This window comes from Suncus etruscus, chromosome 1, assembly GCF_024139225.1.
Source record: "Suncus etruscus isolate mSunEtr1 chromosome 1, mSunEtr1.pri.cur, whole genome shotgun sequence".
NCBI lineage: Eukaryota > Metazoa > Chordata > Mammalia > Eulipotyphla > Soricidae > Suncus > Suncus etruscus.
In genome coordinates, this window is record NC_064848.1 from 166,699,653 (window position 1) to 166,717,533 (window position 17,881).

Here is a 17,881-nt window from a genome sequence, read left to right on the forward strand (position 1 = left end):
AGGACTGATAGTGGTTCGAATCCCAACATCCCATATGGTCCTCCGAGCTCCTACCTGCCAGGAGCAATTTCTGAGTGCATAGCCAGGAGTAACCCCTGAGCATCACTGGGTGTGGCTCAAAAACCAAAAACCAAAAAAAAAAAAAAAAAAAAAAAAAGACTAAAGGACTCCTGACCTGAAGATGCTCTCTGACCCAGTTCAGGCCAGAGGAACAGGGAACTCAAGGGTTAAGGGATATGGTGATTCTAATCATGTCACCTATCCCTGGTGAGGTGACCTGGGTTACTTCACCTCTGTGCCTCCATTGAGGGTGAGGGGTCCAATGTATGGGGCAAGGGACAGGAAGGGTCCTAAGATGATATTACCCAGTGACAAGTCTTCAAGTTTTGGGTGTTGGTCTAAGAGGAATTCATGTCACCACAATAGGCCACAGAAGCAAAGAGACAGCTTCTCATTAGACTACAGGGAGGGGACCAGAGGGACAACCCAATGGTATGAGTGTATGCTCAGTAGTCATAGCTGGGTGTAACCCAACCATAGGTATGACCAGAAAGGCAAAACAATCCCAGAGAGACACAGTATAAGTCTTTTTGTTTTGTTTTGGGCCCATACCATACTAAGAGGGTATTCCTGGCTCTGCATACAGGAATTACACCTGAGTAGTTAATTAGTCCATGCTCAGTGGACCATAAAGGATGTGAAGGACTGAACCTGGGTTGGCCCCATGCATGGCAAGTACCCTATTTGTTATAATATCTTTCTGGCCTAAGTATAGGGGTTAAAGCATTTGCTTTGCACGTAGTTGAACCCGGTGTGATCGCTGACACTATCCATGGCCCCCTGAGCATCAATGGGTCCAGCCTTGTAAGCCCCCTTCAAGCACTAGAAGACATAGTCCCAGGGACCTCCAAACAGTCAGGGGTAGCCAGGGTAATCTCTGGCATCTAAAGCCTGAACTATCTAAAGCTATGTGGTCAGGCCTTAGCACCACAGGCTTCATGGTTTGAGAATTGCTAGGAGGGACCTCCAAGGCTTCCCAAGCATTACCTGACAGACGATCAACCCCCATACCCCAAAAAATGACAAGACGGAGATGTTCAGCTTTCTCAAAGTAGGCAGGGTCAGAAGTCAGAGTTCTGGCTACCTCAAGGGGACACTGACTGGGCAGAAGCACTAAAAGCTCCCAGACTGATGGAAATGTTCTACCTCCTGACAGAAGTGGTGGTTTCTCAAGTCTATAAACAAGTGAAAGCTCACAAGGCTAGAGGAAGGCGTGGGCAGTTGCCAAAGCTGAGCCTCAGCTTTAGATTCCAAAATCCCAGGATTTTAGCGGCTATCTGACTTTTCATTTTTGGGCCATAGCCAGCTGTGCTCAAGGCCTACTCCTGTCTGTTTTCAGGGATTATCCTGATGGAGCTCTGGGATTATAAAGGTGGCTAGATGTCACATGCAAGGCCAGTGCCCTACCTACTGCACTCTTTCTACAGCCCACTCAGTGGCCATCTAAAACCATAGAGTACTACACTCTACATACACTGTGCCCTTTGCTTTATTTATATTTATTGATTTTTGGGGCCACACCCAGTGGTGCTCAGTGGTTACTCCTGGTTGTGCTCAGAAATCACTCCTGGTAGTCTTGGGGGACCATCTGGGAATCTGGGATTGAAACCAGGTAGGCCACGTGCAAGGAAAATGCCTTACCCGCTGTGCTATCGCTCAGGCCCCAACACTCCTTTTTTCCTGGTTCTCACTGTAAGCACACACCCTTGATAAAACTAGGCCCACAATGTATGCACAGAGATTAGCAACATCACAGAGCAATTCTAACCATGTTTCTAATAAAATATCAGTGTAACTACTCTGAATTTGTATCAATCCAAATGGTGATGGATAGTCTAAATCACAGGAAAAGTGTGGGTTAAGGGTATGAATGTATCCAATAAGAGGTGGGGGGAGGAAGACAAATGAACCTGGGGGTTCTGTGTGTGACTTTTCTCTAAGAAGAGACCAGTCTGTGTGTGACTTTTCTTTAACAAGAGACCTGTTCATCCTTAGGGTCCACCATTCCTGTTCAAGGAGTGAGGAGCCAGGCAGCTCAGGGCTGTGACTGTGGCAGTGAGGGGAGAGGAGAAAGAAGAGACACTCTACCTGGGTTTTTCTCCCCCCAGGAGCACATGGCCATGCTTAGGAGTGACTCCCAGTGCATTGTTTCCATGCTTGCTTCTGGTGATACAAGGTGTCAGAGATGGAACATGGGCCTCTGGCATGCAAGGCATGAGATCCAGCCTTCTGAGCCATCTCCCCTGCCCCACCAGGATTTTTTGGCCCTATCTCCTCTAGAAATCCCAAGCAAGCAGGTACAGCAGCATACCCGGTGAGCTGCTACTAGCTGCTACAGCAACCACTCTGTATCCGTCTACCTGCTTCACAACATAATCATACCTGTCCCAGGTGCCCAGGCCTGAGAGTAAAGCAAGGACATGGAACCATTTTGGGTTCATCTTTCACCACTCTGACTCCCTAAACTATCCAACCAGAGAAGACAGCCTCCTCACTTTGGATGGGGGGCTATAGACTTCTCTGGGTGGGAGTAGATACTCAGGGGTGATCTCTGGGCCTGAGCCATAGATTGCACTCCCCATCAAGCATCCTTACCTAGCTGCTCTCAGCCTGAGAATGTCATTCTATGCAGCAGGCAGTAGGGGTATCCCCAAGTAGTCCTTTGGGGGTCTTGACAAGCAACCAAGCACCAGTATATGCTATGTGCTATTATGAGCCAGACCACACAGTACGTGGTGAGGTGGTAAGTCTGTGCCAGCACACTGACCACCAGGGCTTCTCCCCTCCCACCTCCCTATTTTCTAGGGTGGCCAAGCAGTCAGAGCCACACCAGTCCTCAAGACCATAAAGTGATCAGAGCTTTCCGCTGAAAGGACAACTGCCTTGCTGATGTCACTTTCTATTCCTCTGGCTCAGAATTAGAACAAGATAAGGATCCACCAGAACTGGGAGGATCCTCAAAGATCATTTCTTGCTTTTTGTTGGGTTTTGATTTTGGAGCCACACCCAGCAGTGCTCAGAGCTTTCTGATAAGGAAGCATTCCTGGTGGGGCTCGGGGGACCAGACATGAAACCGGGGATGGAACCATTGGCTGCATGCTAAAGCAAGAATCCTACCCAGCTGTATTATAGGTCCTGCCCCAAAACATTTTACTTTTTGGCTTCACATTGGGAAACTGAGGCCCAAAGCGAGAAAGAATCTTGCTAAGGGTCAGAGTAACCTGGAAACTAACACTTTCCTGATAAAGTTCCTCCTCAGCACCCCATTCAACCTGACTTTAGCACCCCGACTTCTCCCATCCCTACGTTGTGCCCACCCGGAAGAGGCACTGAATAGCCTGGAAAACTTAGGAAGGAAGCTCTCCTATCACCAGACTTAGAGAAGGGGGAAAAGGACTCAGTCTTTCCAGCTAATTCTGAACAACACCAACAGCTCCAGACTATAAGCCGTCTTCGGAGCAAGAACTGGGAAAATGAGCCAAGAGAACTGCCAAGGGCTCCATGTACTGGGAGCAACGTCTGTCCAAGGGGTGGCAGGGAGTTCGGGGCAAAACAATAAAGTACTTCCACACTTAACCGTGCCCCCAGGCCCCGCTGTCTGCTCAGAGGTGTCTCCATGGGGAGCTTCTTGCAGACCAGCTGCTGAGTCCCACAGGGGAAGAAAGTGGCTGTGGGGTCCCTGCCCCTCACTTCTTCAGCCCAGAAGAGGACATCAACAGCGGCTCGGGCCTGACGGCTGAGAAGAAAAGCAGACACGGTAGTACCTGGTGCCTGGAAGCCACAACCCCGGCACAGGGTCCCCTTCCCTGCCCACTCAAGTCAGTCTGCTGTGCCCGGGGAAAGGGCAATGCTAAGCCCACCTCGGGTAGAATTGCTGGGGTGCAGCAGGAAAGGCCAAGTCTAGAGGCTCCCCATCATCAGGGGGATGCCTAGGCTTGGACTGGCCAGAACACCAGGCCCTGCGAGGAGCCCTAAGCTGCTTGTGCAGGAGCTCCGGCTGGAGACAGAGGAGTCCTAGCTGGGAGGGCCACTCGCGATCCAGGCCCCCAAGTCCGTGGGCCCGCCCGGCTCCCCCGATCTCTGCCCCTTGCCCCCAGCCTGCCAGCCAGCCAGCCAGCCGGGCAGGCGCGCAGACCACGCCACGCGAGCAGCAGGTGCAAGACGCGGGGGTGGCAGGCACGGCGGTGACACAAAACCACGCTCCGCTCCCGGGAGCCCAGCCGGCCTCCGCCACGGCCCTGGTGCCACCTCGGGCTGGCGCTTCGCTTCCGTTGGGGCCGGGGCCGGGGACGGAAGGGGGGCGCGAGCTGAGGAAGGGGGTGGTGGCAGCGGGGCCGGTAACATCCTGTCCTTCCCGGCTCGTCCACGGGCCGCGAGCGCACCGGGGACCCCCGGGCCGCGAGCGCACCGGGGACCCCCGGGCCGGCCGGCCGGGCCCAAGCTCGGCGAGCCAAGGACGCGGCTCCGCAGTGGCCCGGGCCGAGGCCGCAGCCCCCCGCCCCGCCCCGCCCCGGCCCGGCCCGGCCCGCACGACGCTCCCGCCAGGCCTCGCTGCGCGGTCGCGGTCGCGGTCGCGGTCCCGCCCCCGGCCCGGCCGCTTACCCGGGGCGCTGCAGTCCGCACACACCTCCGCCCGCGGCCCCTTCCGGGACATCCTCGGCGGCGACGCGGCCTCGGCTCTCTGGGCCAGCGTGGGGGGCGCGGGCGGCGGGCCCGGGCGGCGGCGGCGGCCCCTGCTGCCTGCTGGCCGGCTCCCGCAAGGCCCCGCTTCGGGTCCGCGCGCCTGGCCAACCGTCCGTCCCCGGGGCCGGCTGGAGCCCGCGCGCCCGCCCGCCCGCTCGCCCTCGGGCGCCCTCCGCCCCGCGCCGCCCCGCGCCGCCCCGCCACCGCTCGCCGTCCGCTCTCTCCGCCTCCTGCAGGAAGCCGCGCAGGCCCGGCCCATCGGGGAGGAGCCGCCCGCACGCCGCCCCGCGCCGGCCCCGCTGGCCGCGCCTCCCGCAGAAAGGAAGCCCGGAGCGCGGGCGCGAGCGGGCGGAGGCGCTTAAAGGCGCCGCGGTGGTGGCCGCGGCCGTGGCGGCCCGTGCGGGCTGGGCTGGGCTGGGCTGGGCTGGTTGCTGCAGCGCCCGCGGCCCCGGGCCTCTGCTCCCCGGGCCCCGCGGCGGCGTGAGTCACCCTCACGGCCACACCCCTGCACTTTCGAGCCGGAGCCGAGGAGTGGCCTCTGGACTGGGGCCTGGAGAACCTTGGGGCGCTGGGAAGAGCTCTAAGGAGCAGGAGGCCCAGGGCCCCTGCACAGGGCAGATCTGCACTGGGCAGATCTCTTTGGATCAGGGTAGATCCCAAGCCAGGCTCCAGTTCAGATGAACTGTGTGCGTCCTGGTGCCCCATACGTCCACCCCTGTGTGTCCAGGTGTGCGCCTGGTCACGCCCTAGCTGACTGTGCACACTCCTAAACAAGATGGACACCAGGTGCCTGAAAGGTCTGCCCTGGCCTCCAGACTAAAAAGTACACACACACACACACACACACACACACACACACACACACACACACACACACACACACACAGAAGCATATGCTTCTGTCCGGAAAGGAAAGAATCTGGGTGGGTTTCAAAGCCTTCCCCCCCAGTAGGGCCTATGTTCCTGTGTACATTTGCAGCCAAGTCACGGAGTTTCCGTACTCTCAGAGGTATGTGTTATCCAGGGCGTTGACACGTAACATACAGGGACCTTATCATGTGGCCTTCCTTTCTTCCTGGACTTCACATGGCAACTCTGCAAGGATGCAGGAACAGGGAGAGGCGCAGGCCACACGTGGGAACAGCCCTGTACTGAGCATGCTCTCCCCGTACACGTGTGCTCCGGGTGCACCCAGCCCCCATCCCTGCAGCAGCCAAAGACCAACAGACTTACAGGAGCACTCTGGAAGGAGAGGGGAGGAGAGGTCTGTGGTGACAAGATGAAGGGAGGGTTTCCAAGTAGCAGGAAGATCTATCTAGGTGGTGGGCAGAGGGAAGTCCTTGGGCTGGGACTCACAAGTTGGGGGAATAATCTTTTCCCAGCGGTGCCTGAGCAGCAGTGACTTGTGGGTGTGCAGGCTGATTCCCTGGAGGAGACAAGTAATGCTCTGAGTCACACCACCCGAAATACATGTAAAGCTGCCTCTACTGCCTTTCCTGCAGCCCAGATTGACAAGTTTGTTTGAAATTGCGATTCACGGGGTATATTTATAATCACACCTTTAAAAAAAAATCTCGCAAGGCCTCTCTGCTCTCTCCTTCCCTCCCAGAGTCATCCGCTAGGCTGGCTGAGACTCCAGTGAGCAGAGATGCTTCCCTGGGGGCAGAGGTTGGACTGGGAAATCACTGTCTGCAATCTCCAACCCACTGCAGCACCAGCATCTAGCCCATCCATGCCCTTGGTGACCCCTGTCCTGGTAAGAGGAAAGGGCTAACCTCCAGTACCCCGTGCGCAGCCCACGATGGTGGCCATCCCTTCACCCCCAGCTATGGAATCTCGCTTATTAAATGTCGAGGTGGCTGCTGGCAGCCCTATCGCTTGGCTGTCTTTGTTTCTCTGCTGTGTGGGCGCGTCTCAAGCACGTGGCAGCTGCAAGGAGCCGGCCAGAAGCAAGCGACCTGGGTTGAGTTTAGGAGGGCCAGGGGTTAAATCCCCCAGTTGTGGTTGACACTTCCCCTCTAGGGGAAAAAGGGCGACCCTTGACCCCAGTAACCCCATCCCTTTTCCTGATTGGCTTGGGGATTACCTGGAAGCGACCCAAGCATGGATCCATTTTCCAAACTTGGTTCCTAAAACCCCCTTTCCCACCACCCCCAGCCCAGCTGCAGCGGGGCTCCTGGGCCTGATGTTAGGGATAAAATTGGGTTAGGACTTCCCTTTGGAAGTATCACCACCGCCGGACGCAGGAGGGCTAAAGAGAAATCACACGCGCGGGTCTAAAAACAATTTAATGAAGAAACATCCAGGCGGTCTCCCGGCCCCTCCTAGCTGGTTCTCCCCCGCGCAGACCCCTCCCCAGCTCTGGCTGTAGCGCGACACTCTGCTGACCTCTCGTGGCAGAGATGGGCAGCGGTCCCGGGCGACAGCAGACGCCTGCAGGCTCCGCCCAGGTTAGAGAAAGGGCGAGGCGGGCCACTCCACCCTCAGCCTTTCCCGCCCGAGCCTGGCACCGCTCGCAGGGTGTGCAGGGGAGAGTGAAGGCCTGACAAAGGAACCTGAGGGAGGCCGGGAGAGTTTGCAAGCCCTTGCTAGTAGCTCTCACACAGCACTTCTTAAACTGTTGTTTGCAGTCGGGCTGTGTGCAATCCCTTATCTGGGCTTGTGGGAAGATGGGCTCCAGCGGGCACTGTGCCGGGTCCTGCCCTCTGTCTCAGGCATGACATCCTTAGGTTACCCCAGGACGGAGCAGTATGCAGCAGCATCTCAGGTCGGAAGTGAGTGGTCCAAGAAACCAGAAAAATGAAACAAATTGTTTAAAGTCAAACTTTATTAAGAATAAATTCGAGGGGTCGGAGAGACAGCACAGCGATAGGGCTTTTACCTTGCATGCAGCAGACCCGGGGGGTACCCGGTTGTATTCCATGTGGTCCCCCAGCCTGCAGGGATGATTTCTGAACGCAGAGCCAGAGTCGCCCCTGAACACTGCAGGGTGTGGCCCAAAAACTAATCAATCAAGTTAAAAAAGAATGAATTTGGACTCAAGGCTCTGAAACATTCTCCTGGAGGGACAGAGCCAAGCTAAGGCACGCCAGCTCTGGGATTAGGTGGTTACAGAGGCCAATTCCGTTTTTTGTTTTTGTTTGTTTTTGTGTTTGTTTGTTTTTTCGTCATAGTTTCTGCATGAATCTTTCTAAGAAGTCCTCCTCTCCTGTAACCTGGAGTTATCAGGGTGTGGAATCAGGGGGCTTGGGAGCTGCCACCTGCTGCTTTCTCCACCTCGCTGCTCTGGCCCCCAGGCAGCCCTGCAGAGGTGTGTAGGGTTAGGGGGAATGAATGTCTCCCCAGCCTGGTGGAGATTCCCTAGAGCTTAACATTTAACGAAAAGGGATGGGGGCATGAGAGGCTCCTCAGAATATCCCAGGTACCAGATTCCTGGATACGCCAAGCGTATCTAGACCTTCGTCATCCCTCTTTTCTGGGAATCTGAACCCAAATTCAATCCGGAAGGCCACTCCCAGCACGTTAGGTTTAGGCAGGGTCCTAAAAAGACAGCGCAAAAGAACAAATGCCGACGGGGTTGGGGGTGATGGTGGTGAGTCCCAGCTCCCATCGCCTCACCCCATTCCCAGCCCCCGGACCCCGCTCCCTTTTCAATCTCTTTTCAATCCCTTGGCAATCCAGGTCTGACTCCTCCCCGCCTCTCTCCTCCGATCAGTTGGGGGAGCAGTTATTTTTTTTTGGGGGGGGAGGATTTCTGTAACCGGCTAGCCCGGGGTGCACGAGGCGGACTACAAGCCCCATGATGCCGCAGGACCCAGCTGTCAACGAGCGGCTCGGCCCCGGTCGGTCTCCGGGCCCTCCGCCCCGCTCGCCGGCCCGCAGCCCCGCCATCCCTCGCCGGCCGCTCGGGCTGGGCGAGGGCCGGGCTATGCGGCTGCGGGGAGCCGGGGGCGGGCGGGCGGGCGCGCGTCCCCGGGGCCCGCGCCCCGTGCGCCCCGTGCGCCCCCGCGCCCTCCCGCTGCGGGCGCCTCTCCCTGCGCCGGGCGGCGTCTTTGTGTACGGTGCGGGGGTGCGGGAGGCGAGGCCGCGCCGCCGCCGCCTCGCGAGGACGCCCGCGGCCCGCGCCGCCCCCTCCCGCCCGCCGGCGCCGCTCGCACATGCCCGAGCCGCAGCCCCGCGAGCAGGCAGCGCCGGCCCCCCGCGCCCCGGCCCCGCGCCCCGGCTGCGGCTGCGGCGCGCACCCCTCTCCCCGGCCGGGCGCCGCGGCCCCGGCATGAGGAGCGGGCGATGATCCCCGCCAAGGCCGCCGCCAGGAAGGGGCCCGGGGGCCGCTACCCGCTGCACTACCTCGTGTGGCACAACCGCCCCCGCGAGCTGGAGGACGAGCTCCGCCAGGGCCAGGTAAGCCGAGCCGCCGTCGGGGCGCGCGAGGCCTCCCGGGACCCCCAGGGCAAGCCCGGCTGGCCGGCCGGCCGGCGTGGGCAGGGGGCGCGGCGCGGGCCGTCCCGCCTCCCCAGCCACTTTGCAGCCGCTTCTTTGTTCTCGGGCACCGGGAGGGGTGACGGGAGCGCCCCTCGCCCGGAGGGGCCGGACGGGCGGCCTACACTTGTTCTGGACCCCCCTCCCCAGCGGGTGCCAGGGCCACGGCGCCCCTCCTCCGCCAGCCGGGGAATGCTCCATGCGGCGGGAGAGTCCGCTCCCTAGCCCGGGGCAGAGGCGAGAGAGTGTGAGTGGGTGTTGGGGGGACCAAGGGAGGGGCAAGAGCTGCGTACCGTACCGGGGTGGTGACAGGTCCGGGATCAGAGGCTGAGACCCTCCCAGGCACCCCAGTAACCCGTACCCGGGTGGCCAACGCTTTTATCTTTTTGCTCCGGCAGAGCAGGGTTCCGGGATGTCCCCTGCCCCACTCAGGAACCCTTTGAAAGAGATCCCCTTGGAAAGCCCCCAGAGGGTCTTGTCCGGGTGCTGAAAGCACTCTCCTGGCCCCTGGTGCCCGGGGGGCTTTTTGGGCACCCAGGAAGGAACAGCGGTTCTGTTAGCCTGTGCAGACGGGTGGGGCAGCTAGCTTTTGGCTAGTGGTCGCTGAGACGCTAAAGGAAGAGGCCATTCGTGCTTTTCTTAGCACTAAGACCTGCATGCTCAGGGCAGGGACTTCTCAGCTCTGCCTAGCCCCAGGCCACAGGTAGGCATTCCTAACTTGCCTGTCACCTTCCAGGGTGGGGAAAGCAAGCTCAGGGCTGTGTCCAGAGCTGCTAGCACCAGGATGTACCCTAGACTTGGCTGAGTCTGAGATCTGGGTTCCTGGACAGTAGTGTCCCCTTTGGAGGACCAATTCCTGAGTCTCAGGAAGTTGAGTCTGGAGACTGTGCTTCAGGAGGCTCAGACGAGGGCAGCACTTTGAAGGGCACCCCTAGAACGGCAGGCCAGCTTGGCATTCAGCTCTGCATGAAATCTTGGGGTGATCTAAACCTCTGGGCTGGTGACATGTTAACTTCCTTTTTGCCTCTGCTTATCCATGGACTCTCCAAGTGGCTCTGCAGAAAGAGACTCTGCTTATCCCTTTGAAGCATGCAGCTCAGTAGGCTGGGCTAGCAACCAGCTCAGGGCCCTAGGGGACACGGTAGACAGCTGTTCTGGGGAAACCCCCACTGGGTTGCTGCAAGAGTGGGACATGGGCACCAAACACAGAGAGTGCAGCCCACCTGATTCTTCCTTCCCAGGACAAACAAGCCAATAAACCAACCAAACAAAAACAGCCAGTCAGGGGTTATAGCTGGCAGTGATGAGAGAACTTCTAGAAAGAAGGTGAAGTGTCAGGCAAAGGCCTGGATCTCCAGGAGACCCCCACTTGGCCCAAGTGGGGTGGAGAGCCCTTTATTGCAGATTGGAGAGAGGTAAAATGCTTCTTTCCCCTGCTGTCTTGACCCTGTTGCCAGTTGCCATCTTGCCAGAGTGAGGCTTGTAGGCAGCACTGGAATCTACTGCAGCAAGAGGGGTTTGGGGCCACTGAGTGCACCTCTTCTCTCCCATGGAGGCCAGGCACCAGGTTTTTGCTTCCCCACCCTTGCAGCCCCGGGCCAGTCAGAATACAGGGCACTCGCTGAGGTGAGTGTTTCTTCAACCACAAAGAGCAAGGCCAGGAATCTCCTTCTGAAACTACCATTCAGGCTAGTGGAAAGGCTCCTGGCTAAATGCCAGGAGTAACTCTGATGGACACTTGCATTCTAAAGTATACTCTCGGTCTGGAGAGATAATACAGTGGGTAGGGCACTTCCCTTGCATGCAACCTACCTGGGTTTTATCTCTAGTATCCTATATGGTCCCGTAATATCACCAGGACCTGAGCTTAGAACCAGGAGTAAACTCTGATTACAAACAATAGCCAAATTAAAAACAAAACAAAACAAAACTCTAGAATGGTATTGAGTACACATTCTCAGCTTTTAGTTTAGTTGTTTTTTTTTTTGGGGGGGGTGGGGTGGGTGGGTGCATATCCAACAGTGTTCAGGACTTACCTGGCTCTACACTCAGGAATTACTCCTGGTGTACTCAAGGGAACCAAATGGGATGTCAGGGAGTAAACCCAGCTTGGCCATGTGTGAGACAAATGCCCACTTGGGCCCTGCATTCTTCTCTCTCTCTCTTTCTCTCTGTCTCTGTCTCTCTGTCTCTGTCTCTGTCTCTCTGTCTCTGTCTCTCTGTCTCTCTGTCTCTGTCTCTGTCTCTCTCTCTCTCTCTCTCTCTCTTGTTTTTGAACCATACCTGGTGATGCTCAGGGGTTACTCCTGGCTATGCTCCTATGCTCTCAAAAATCGTTCCTGGCTTGGGCACCATATGGGATACTGGGTATTGAACTGAAGTCCATCCTGGATCAGCCATGTGCAAGGCAAATGCCCTACTGCTGTATTATCGCTCCAGCCCCTGCATTCTCAGTTCTGAGGGTGTCAGTCTCCCTATGCCCAACCCAGGCACTTCCTGTACAGAATGGGCTTGGGGAGCAGCTACCTGATATAATAAACATCCAGTAAACCCCAAACATCCTAAGCAGTGGGGGGAGATAGGTGGGGGTCCCTAACCTCAGGTCCTTCTGGCATTGCCTGTCCCAGAAGGTGGCCAGACTGTCTTCGGCACGAAGCAGCTGTATTTCCCTGCTCTTGGCATAACCGCCGCCTCTTCACTCCAGGAAAGCCCCACTGAGGCCTCCTACGTACAGGATTGGCAGTGCTGTCTCCAATCCAGCCCAGCAGACCTTAGAGCAGAGGCATGGACTTGGCTTATCCCCCAGGAGCTCAGGAGCACTTGCAGGGCTGGAGGCAGGAGGTGTTCAGTGGTGTGTTTAGGTGAAGACCCCTACTGAGTGCTGCTGGGTGCCCTTCAGGTTGGATGCAGTCATGCCCCTGGCAGATCTCCCCTCCCAAGCAGAGCAGCTGTGCCCTGGCTCTGGAGTCATGCTTCCTTGCACTCCCCGAGGGTGTAAGTAAAGGTGAGGCATCTCCTAGGAGAGCTGGGGTAGAAGCTGGTCTCTAGTGGGAGGCACTCAGGACACATCACTGCTCCCAAGGAAACAGCTTTCTCCTTCCTAGGGCTGTTCCACCTGCTCCTCCATCCTTCTGACCTAGAGGCAAGAAAAGGGCTCATGGCTCTGCCACCCTGAAGCTCAGACAGAGGCTCCCCAACCCACAGTGTGGGATGTGTCCAGAACCTAAGTGCACCTAAGACATATACACCCCAAAGTGAGGGGCCATGATCATCTGAATTGGAGCAATAGAATAGCAGATGGATGCTTGAATTGTTTGCAGCTGACCTAGGTTTGATCCTTGGCACCACATGTGGTCCCTTAAGCCCTGTCAGGAATGATCTCTGAGCTGAGCACAGAGCTAAGAGTAAGCCCTGAGCACAGCTGGGTGTGGCAAAAGAAAAGAAAAGAAAAAGGCAGTCTGTGTTCTGGGAAGAGGGAGAGGACCTATGTATGTGGGATAGAGGATGTGGGAACATGGAAAGGCAGCAGGGCCACCCTGAGTGCTCAGCTTAGCCGTCATGGCCCTGCCTCCACCTTCTGCATCTCATCAGTGCCACAGGCAGACAGGCGGCTCCCAGAGTCTCTGCTGCATGGTGGGAGGGCGGGGTAGGGAAGAATGGCACAGTCTGGCCCTCCTCCTCCTCCTCCAGCACCATGTTCAAGCCAGATATCAGTAAATTTTCCCTAACAAAAGAATTCTGCTACTTCTGAACAATTTTTGGGGGAGTCACACCCAGCAGCGCTCAGGGGTTACTCCTGGCTCTACGCTCAGAAATCGCTCCTGGCAGGCTCGGGGGACCATATGGGATGCTGGGATTCGAACCACCATCCTTCTGCATGCAAGGCAAACCTCTTACCTTCGTGCTATCTCTCCAGTCCTTACTTCTGAACAAATTTGACAAAGCTCCAGCTTGTGCATGGGGTGTTGTGCCCAGAGACTGCTCACAGCCATGTGTGTCTTACACTTGAGGAGACACCTCCAGGGGTGTACAGATTCTTAGCATGTCCCAGGAAATGGTCCAGTAGTATAAATGCCTCAGTGCTTTGCATTCAGGGGATCTGGGGATCCAGTGATCCCCAGCACTGCATGGTCCCATGAGCACTGCTTGGAGTGAACCCCTGTTTATCATGAACCCCTGGCAGATGTGGCCCAAAACCCAACCAAAACATATGTGTGTCCTTAGACCTGTGTCCTCTGCATAGATGTGTCCTGTGTCCCCACACTTGAGTAGAAGCAGAGAGGCTCTCTGTCTAGGGAGCCCCAACTCCTAAATCCAAAAGACCTCTGCTTTTGGGGGGAAGGGCTCCCAGACTGTGCTGAGGAACCACATTCAGCAATATCTGGCCCCTCTGTGGAGCTGCCTGATTTTGCTAAGACCCTATAGCTAAGCCAGTTGTGCCAGGGTCTGCAGAGCCTCTAGATCTAAGACCTCTACAATCCAGACCTTTGGGCTATCTCTTCCCTTTTTTAGGGAAGGGGAACCTGAAGGTGCTATGGGGCAGGTCTCTCCAAGTGGTGTCAGGAATCAAAGCCATGGATCCTGCATGTGATGCTTGATTCCTGCCTTTCCAAGCCCTTTCCATTGCCTAAGACCCCAATCTACACCCCCATTTTATCTCTAACTGAGGGCAGCCAAGTAGGTGAAACATATCTGGTGGAGAGAGAGGGTGGGTTGCTCAGGAACCCCTCACGCTAGCCTTTATGCAGCTGCAGGCCTTCTCTGTAGACCATGATGAATTCTCTGCCTGGGCCCTGGACAAGGCAGGCGGGGAACTGCTTTGGGATTTGAGTTTACACAGGGTTCATATGGGCCTAGAAAACAGTAGCGTCTAGGGACCTGTGTGGAGACTGGGGCATGACTATTGGAACATAGCAGCAGAGCTGGAGACCTCACACACTGGGGGGAGTACCAGCCTTTCCCTGGGGCCTTGAGCAAGCACCTGAGAGGGGGGTTCGGGCAGCCCTGGGCAAGGCAGTGCTTGTCTGCTCCCTGGGGCCTTGTTAGCTGCTCTGGATCATCTGGGACAGGCCTGGTGGGAGGCCAGACTGGCTCAACTGCAGGCCCCTCTGGGAAGAAAAGCCATCTCCTGACCTCCTGCACCAGCCCCCACTCTGCCAGTGATTTGCCATATTCCCCCAGTCCTCAGAACCCAAGGTCAGCACTTACCCATCATAGGCAAAGAGTAAGGGGTGCTCCCACCTGTGTGGCACTGATGGCACTTCCACCTGTGAGGGCCCCAGAGCCAGGCAGACATACTTTGAGTTTTTTTTATTTTTTAATTTTTGTGATTGGACCACAACCATCCCTGTGCTTGGGACTGCTCTTGGAAGTACTCAGGTGTTGTGGTGCCCTGGATTGAACCTAGCTCCTTTTCCAGCACTATTTCTTTGGCCCCTTTTAATTTCTTTTTTTTTTTTTTTTTGTTTTTTTTTTTTTTTTGTTTTTTGGGCCATACCCGGCGGTGCTCAGGGGTTACTCCTGGCTGTCTGCTCAGAAATAGCTCCTGGCAGGCACGGGGGACCATATGGGACACTGGGATTTGAATCAACCACCTTTGGTCCTGGATCGGCTGCTTGCAAGGCAAACGCCACTGTGCTATCTCTCCAGGCCCCCCTTTTAATTTCTTATTCTCCTAGTATATTTAAAACTGGAGAAGGGCCAACCCATGTTATGTTTTAAAATGTATATACACTAAACTCTTTCCTTTTTATTTGTTTTTGGAACCTCCCAAGCTGTGCTCCGAAGATACACTCTCAGAAATACTTGGCTGACTGGACTGATGGTTCAGTGCCAGTTAGACTGCTGCATTACTCAGGCCCTGCCACGGTGAGGGTGAGGGCAGTAGAAGCACCTGGTGGTGCTTAAGGTTACCACGAGGTTCAGGGGATCAAATGAGTTTTTGTGCATACAAGGCATGATCCCTGAGCTGGCTTCCCAAACTCTTAAATTATTTTATATGTTGGATTTTTACTTATTGGGGGTGTAGGTTGGGCATTCAGGGATTATATCTGATGATGCTCAAAGAACCATATGTAGTGCCTGAGACCAAACCAGGGTCAGCTGCTGGCAAGGCAAGTCTCTTACCGCTCTATTATCTGCAGTTTTATTTTTTGCAGGAGGCATACAGAGAGGTGCTGAGGGACAAATAATCCCATTTCATTGTACCACCTCTTGGGCTCCCTAAAGGTAGTTATCTTTGTTTTGGGGGCACAGGTGGCAGTGCTTTTGAGGAACTATTCTTGGCTTTCTGCTTGGGGTTATTCCTAGTGGTGCTGGGGCTGGGGTATACTCCTGACAGTGCTCAGGGCTTACTCCTGGCTCTGTTCTCAGGAATCACTCCTAGCAAGTTCAGGGACACAAATGGAGTATCAGGGATTGTATCCAGGTTGGCTGTGTGCAAAGCAAGTATCTTACCTGCTGTGTTATCTCTTCAGTCCCCTAAATGTTTTAAGAGATCATATTCGTGTTTTGAGATATTTCACTGCCACAGACAAGTGACAAGTAACATTTCCATACTCTGCCTCTGCCCTCGCTCCCTCAGTCCCCACATGCACACTCTTCATGATTCCTTCCTTAAGTCTAGCAGGATAGGTTTATGGCTATTTTTTGGTTTACTAATTTTATGCATCATTGCCTTTGCCACCCTGTTCTCCAAAGATTATCCTCTGGGTTGGTGAGAGAGCTCAAAGAACTAGTTTGCATGCTTTGTATGCGGGAGCTTTGGGTTTGATTCCCAGCATCTTGTGTTTCTCCAGACACTGCTGTGAGCAGCCACTGAACACTGAACCAGCATAGCACAAAACAAAGCACTTTAAAAAAAAAATGAAGAAGAAAAAGAAAAAGAAAGGGCCAGGGAGATAGTACAGGGGTAAATTAAGCTTGCCTTGTACGCAGCTAACCTGCATTTGAACTCCCTCATTGTACTTGGTCCTGTTAGCTCTTCTTCTGTGATCCCTAAACACAGAGCCAAGAGTAAGCCCTGAGCAGTGCTGGGCGTGGCAGTAGTGGTCTTCAGTGGGAAGCATGCCAATGGGGGACGAATAGGGCAGGAAAGAGAACAATGCCACAGTGGTGAATGGAAATGGTCAGTTAGGAGGAGGGATACTGAAAGGTGGTAAAGGATGCATGAGACCTATCAGTAACAGTGCCAAATGCATCTCTAAAAAGTGCCTGTCACAGAGGTAGGTTGGTGGGTGGGAGGGAAACGGGGAGGGGGCATTGGTGAAGGGAAGTGAATACTGGTGAAGGAATTGCTTTTGGAACATTGTATGCCTGAAACCCAATCATGAATAATTTATTAATCCTCAGCAACTAAATTTAAAGGAAAAATTCAACTAGCAAAAAAAAAAAAATCCAAAACCTTCAAAAAATCCAGAACAAAGATCATCTTCTGTATTTGTGTTCTAATCAAGCACCAGTTACATGCAGTGCTGCCTAGTGCCTGGGGATATAGTATTGAGTAAAACAGGGGTTTTGTGGAACTTCCTTTCTTTTTTTTTCTTTTCTTTTTTTTTTTTTTTTTTGGTTTTTGGGCCACACCTGGCATTGCTCAGGGGTTACTCCTGGCTGTCTGCACAGGAATAGCTCCTGGCAGGCACGGGGGACCATATGGGACACCGGGATTCGAACCAACCAACTTTGGTCCTGGATCGGCTGTTTGCAAGGCAAACACCGCTTTACTATCTCTCCGGGCCCGGGACTTCCTTTCTAGGTGAGAACACAATGAAAAGCAAACAAGAAATTTAGGGGTGTGGGTGTGATTTGGTGAGAACATCCAACAGTGCCTAGTTTTGTGCTCCTGGCATGACATGTGGTTGGTGCTCAGGAGAGCAAACTGGGGTGAGCTGCATGTGAGGCCAGTGTCTTCGTCCACAACTCTCTCTCTCCAGTCCCAAACCAGCAATTGAATCCTGGAAGAAAACTAAGCAGAAGAGGCAACAGGAAAAAATAAAGGCATTTGTCATGGAGACGGTTTGTCAGGACATTCTAAGAAGATGACATTTAAATGGGTACTTGAAGGATTCGAGGGAGAAGATACTTGTGGGATTTTGGGGCTTTTAGGAGCAGTGGGGTCAGGAAGGTGTGCAGGAGTGGAGTGGGGATGAAGCATATGAATACAGGAAGAAAAACAGTAGGCTCTGTCATGGGTTCAGTATCTGAAGCCACTGCCTTGTAAGCGTGTGGCCATGAGCTTGATCTCTTGTTTGCCTGCAAGTGCCAAGCCTGGTCCTGTCTACTGTGTGGGACAACCAGTGCCACAATGATGTCTGATTCCCATGACAGTCAGGTGTGTACAAGTACCACAACTAAAGGTGTGTGAGTTTCAAAGCCAGGCCTGAGGAGCTCTACAACCTGAATTGTTTGGGAACCACAGCTTGCATGCGACTCCCAAGTAGTCATATGTGCCCACACCACAAACCCTGACATGTGAGGCCCTTGACATACACCGTAGCTCAGTAGGCAAGTAACATAGCCATATGTGGGACCCTGGCAAGTACCCTGGCAATTGTGAGAGTACCGCAACCAAGGATCCACGTAACATCTCACAGGCTAATGACAGCTGCCTTGGGCAGGGAGAATTGACCTCAACCAAAAGAGGGGTCAGGAGAGCAGGACC

The 17,881-nt window shown here is 54.9% G+C and overlaps 2 protein-coding genes across 6 annotated transcripts in view; one reads left to right on the forward strand and one right to left on the reverse strand.

Moving 5' to 3' along the window:
• Window positions 1–4,876, reverse strand: part of GIT1 (GIT ArfGAP 1) — a 195,184-nt gene extending 190,308 nt beyond the window's left edge. For 3 of the 4 annotated variants that reach the window (XR_007494842.1, XR_007494843.1, XM_049771506.1), the window contains exon 1: window positions 4,663–4,789. Coding sequence is in view for 2 of the 4 variants with exons in the window: in XM_049771506.1 (XP_049627463.1) it covers window positions 4,663–4,714 (52 nt within the window). In the remaining 2 variants the exon portion in view is untranslated. Of the gene's footprint in view, window positions 1–4,662 lie in introns of all 4 variants that reach the window. The other variant, XM_049771514.1, reaches the window with a different exon arrangement.
• A 4,092-nt stretch (window positions 4,877–8,968) lies between these two features.
• Window positions 8,969–17,881, forward strand: part of ANKRD13B (ankyrin repeat domain 13B) — a 30,115-nt gene continuing 21,202 nt past the window's right edge. For both annotated transcript variants that reach the window (XM_049771644.1, XM_049771653.1), the window contains exon 1: window positions 8,969–9,144. In XM_049771644.1, coding sequence (XP_049627601.1) covers window positions 9,031–9,144 — 114 coding nt within the window. In that variant the 5' untranslated portion in view covers window positions 8,969–9,030. The remainder of the gene's footprint in view (window positions 9,145–17,881) is intronic.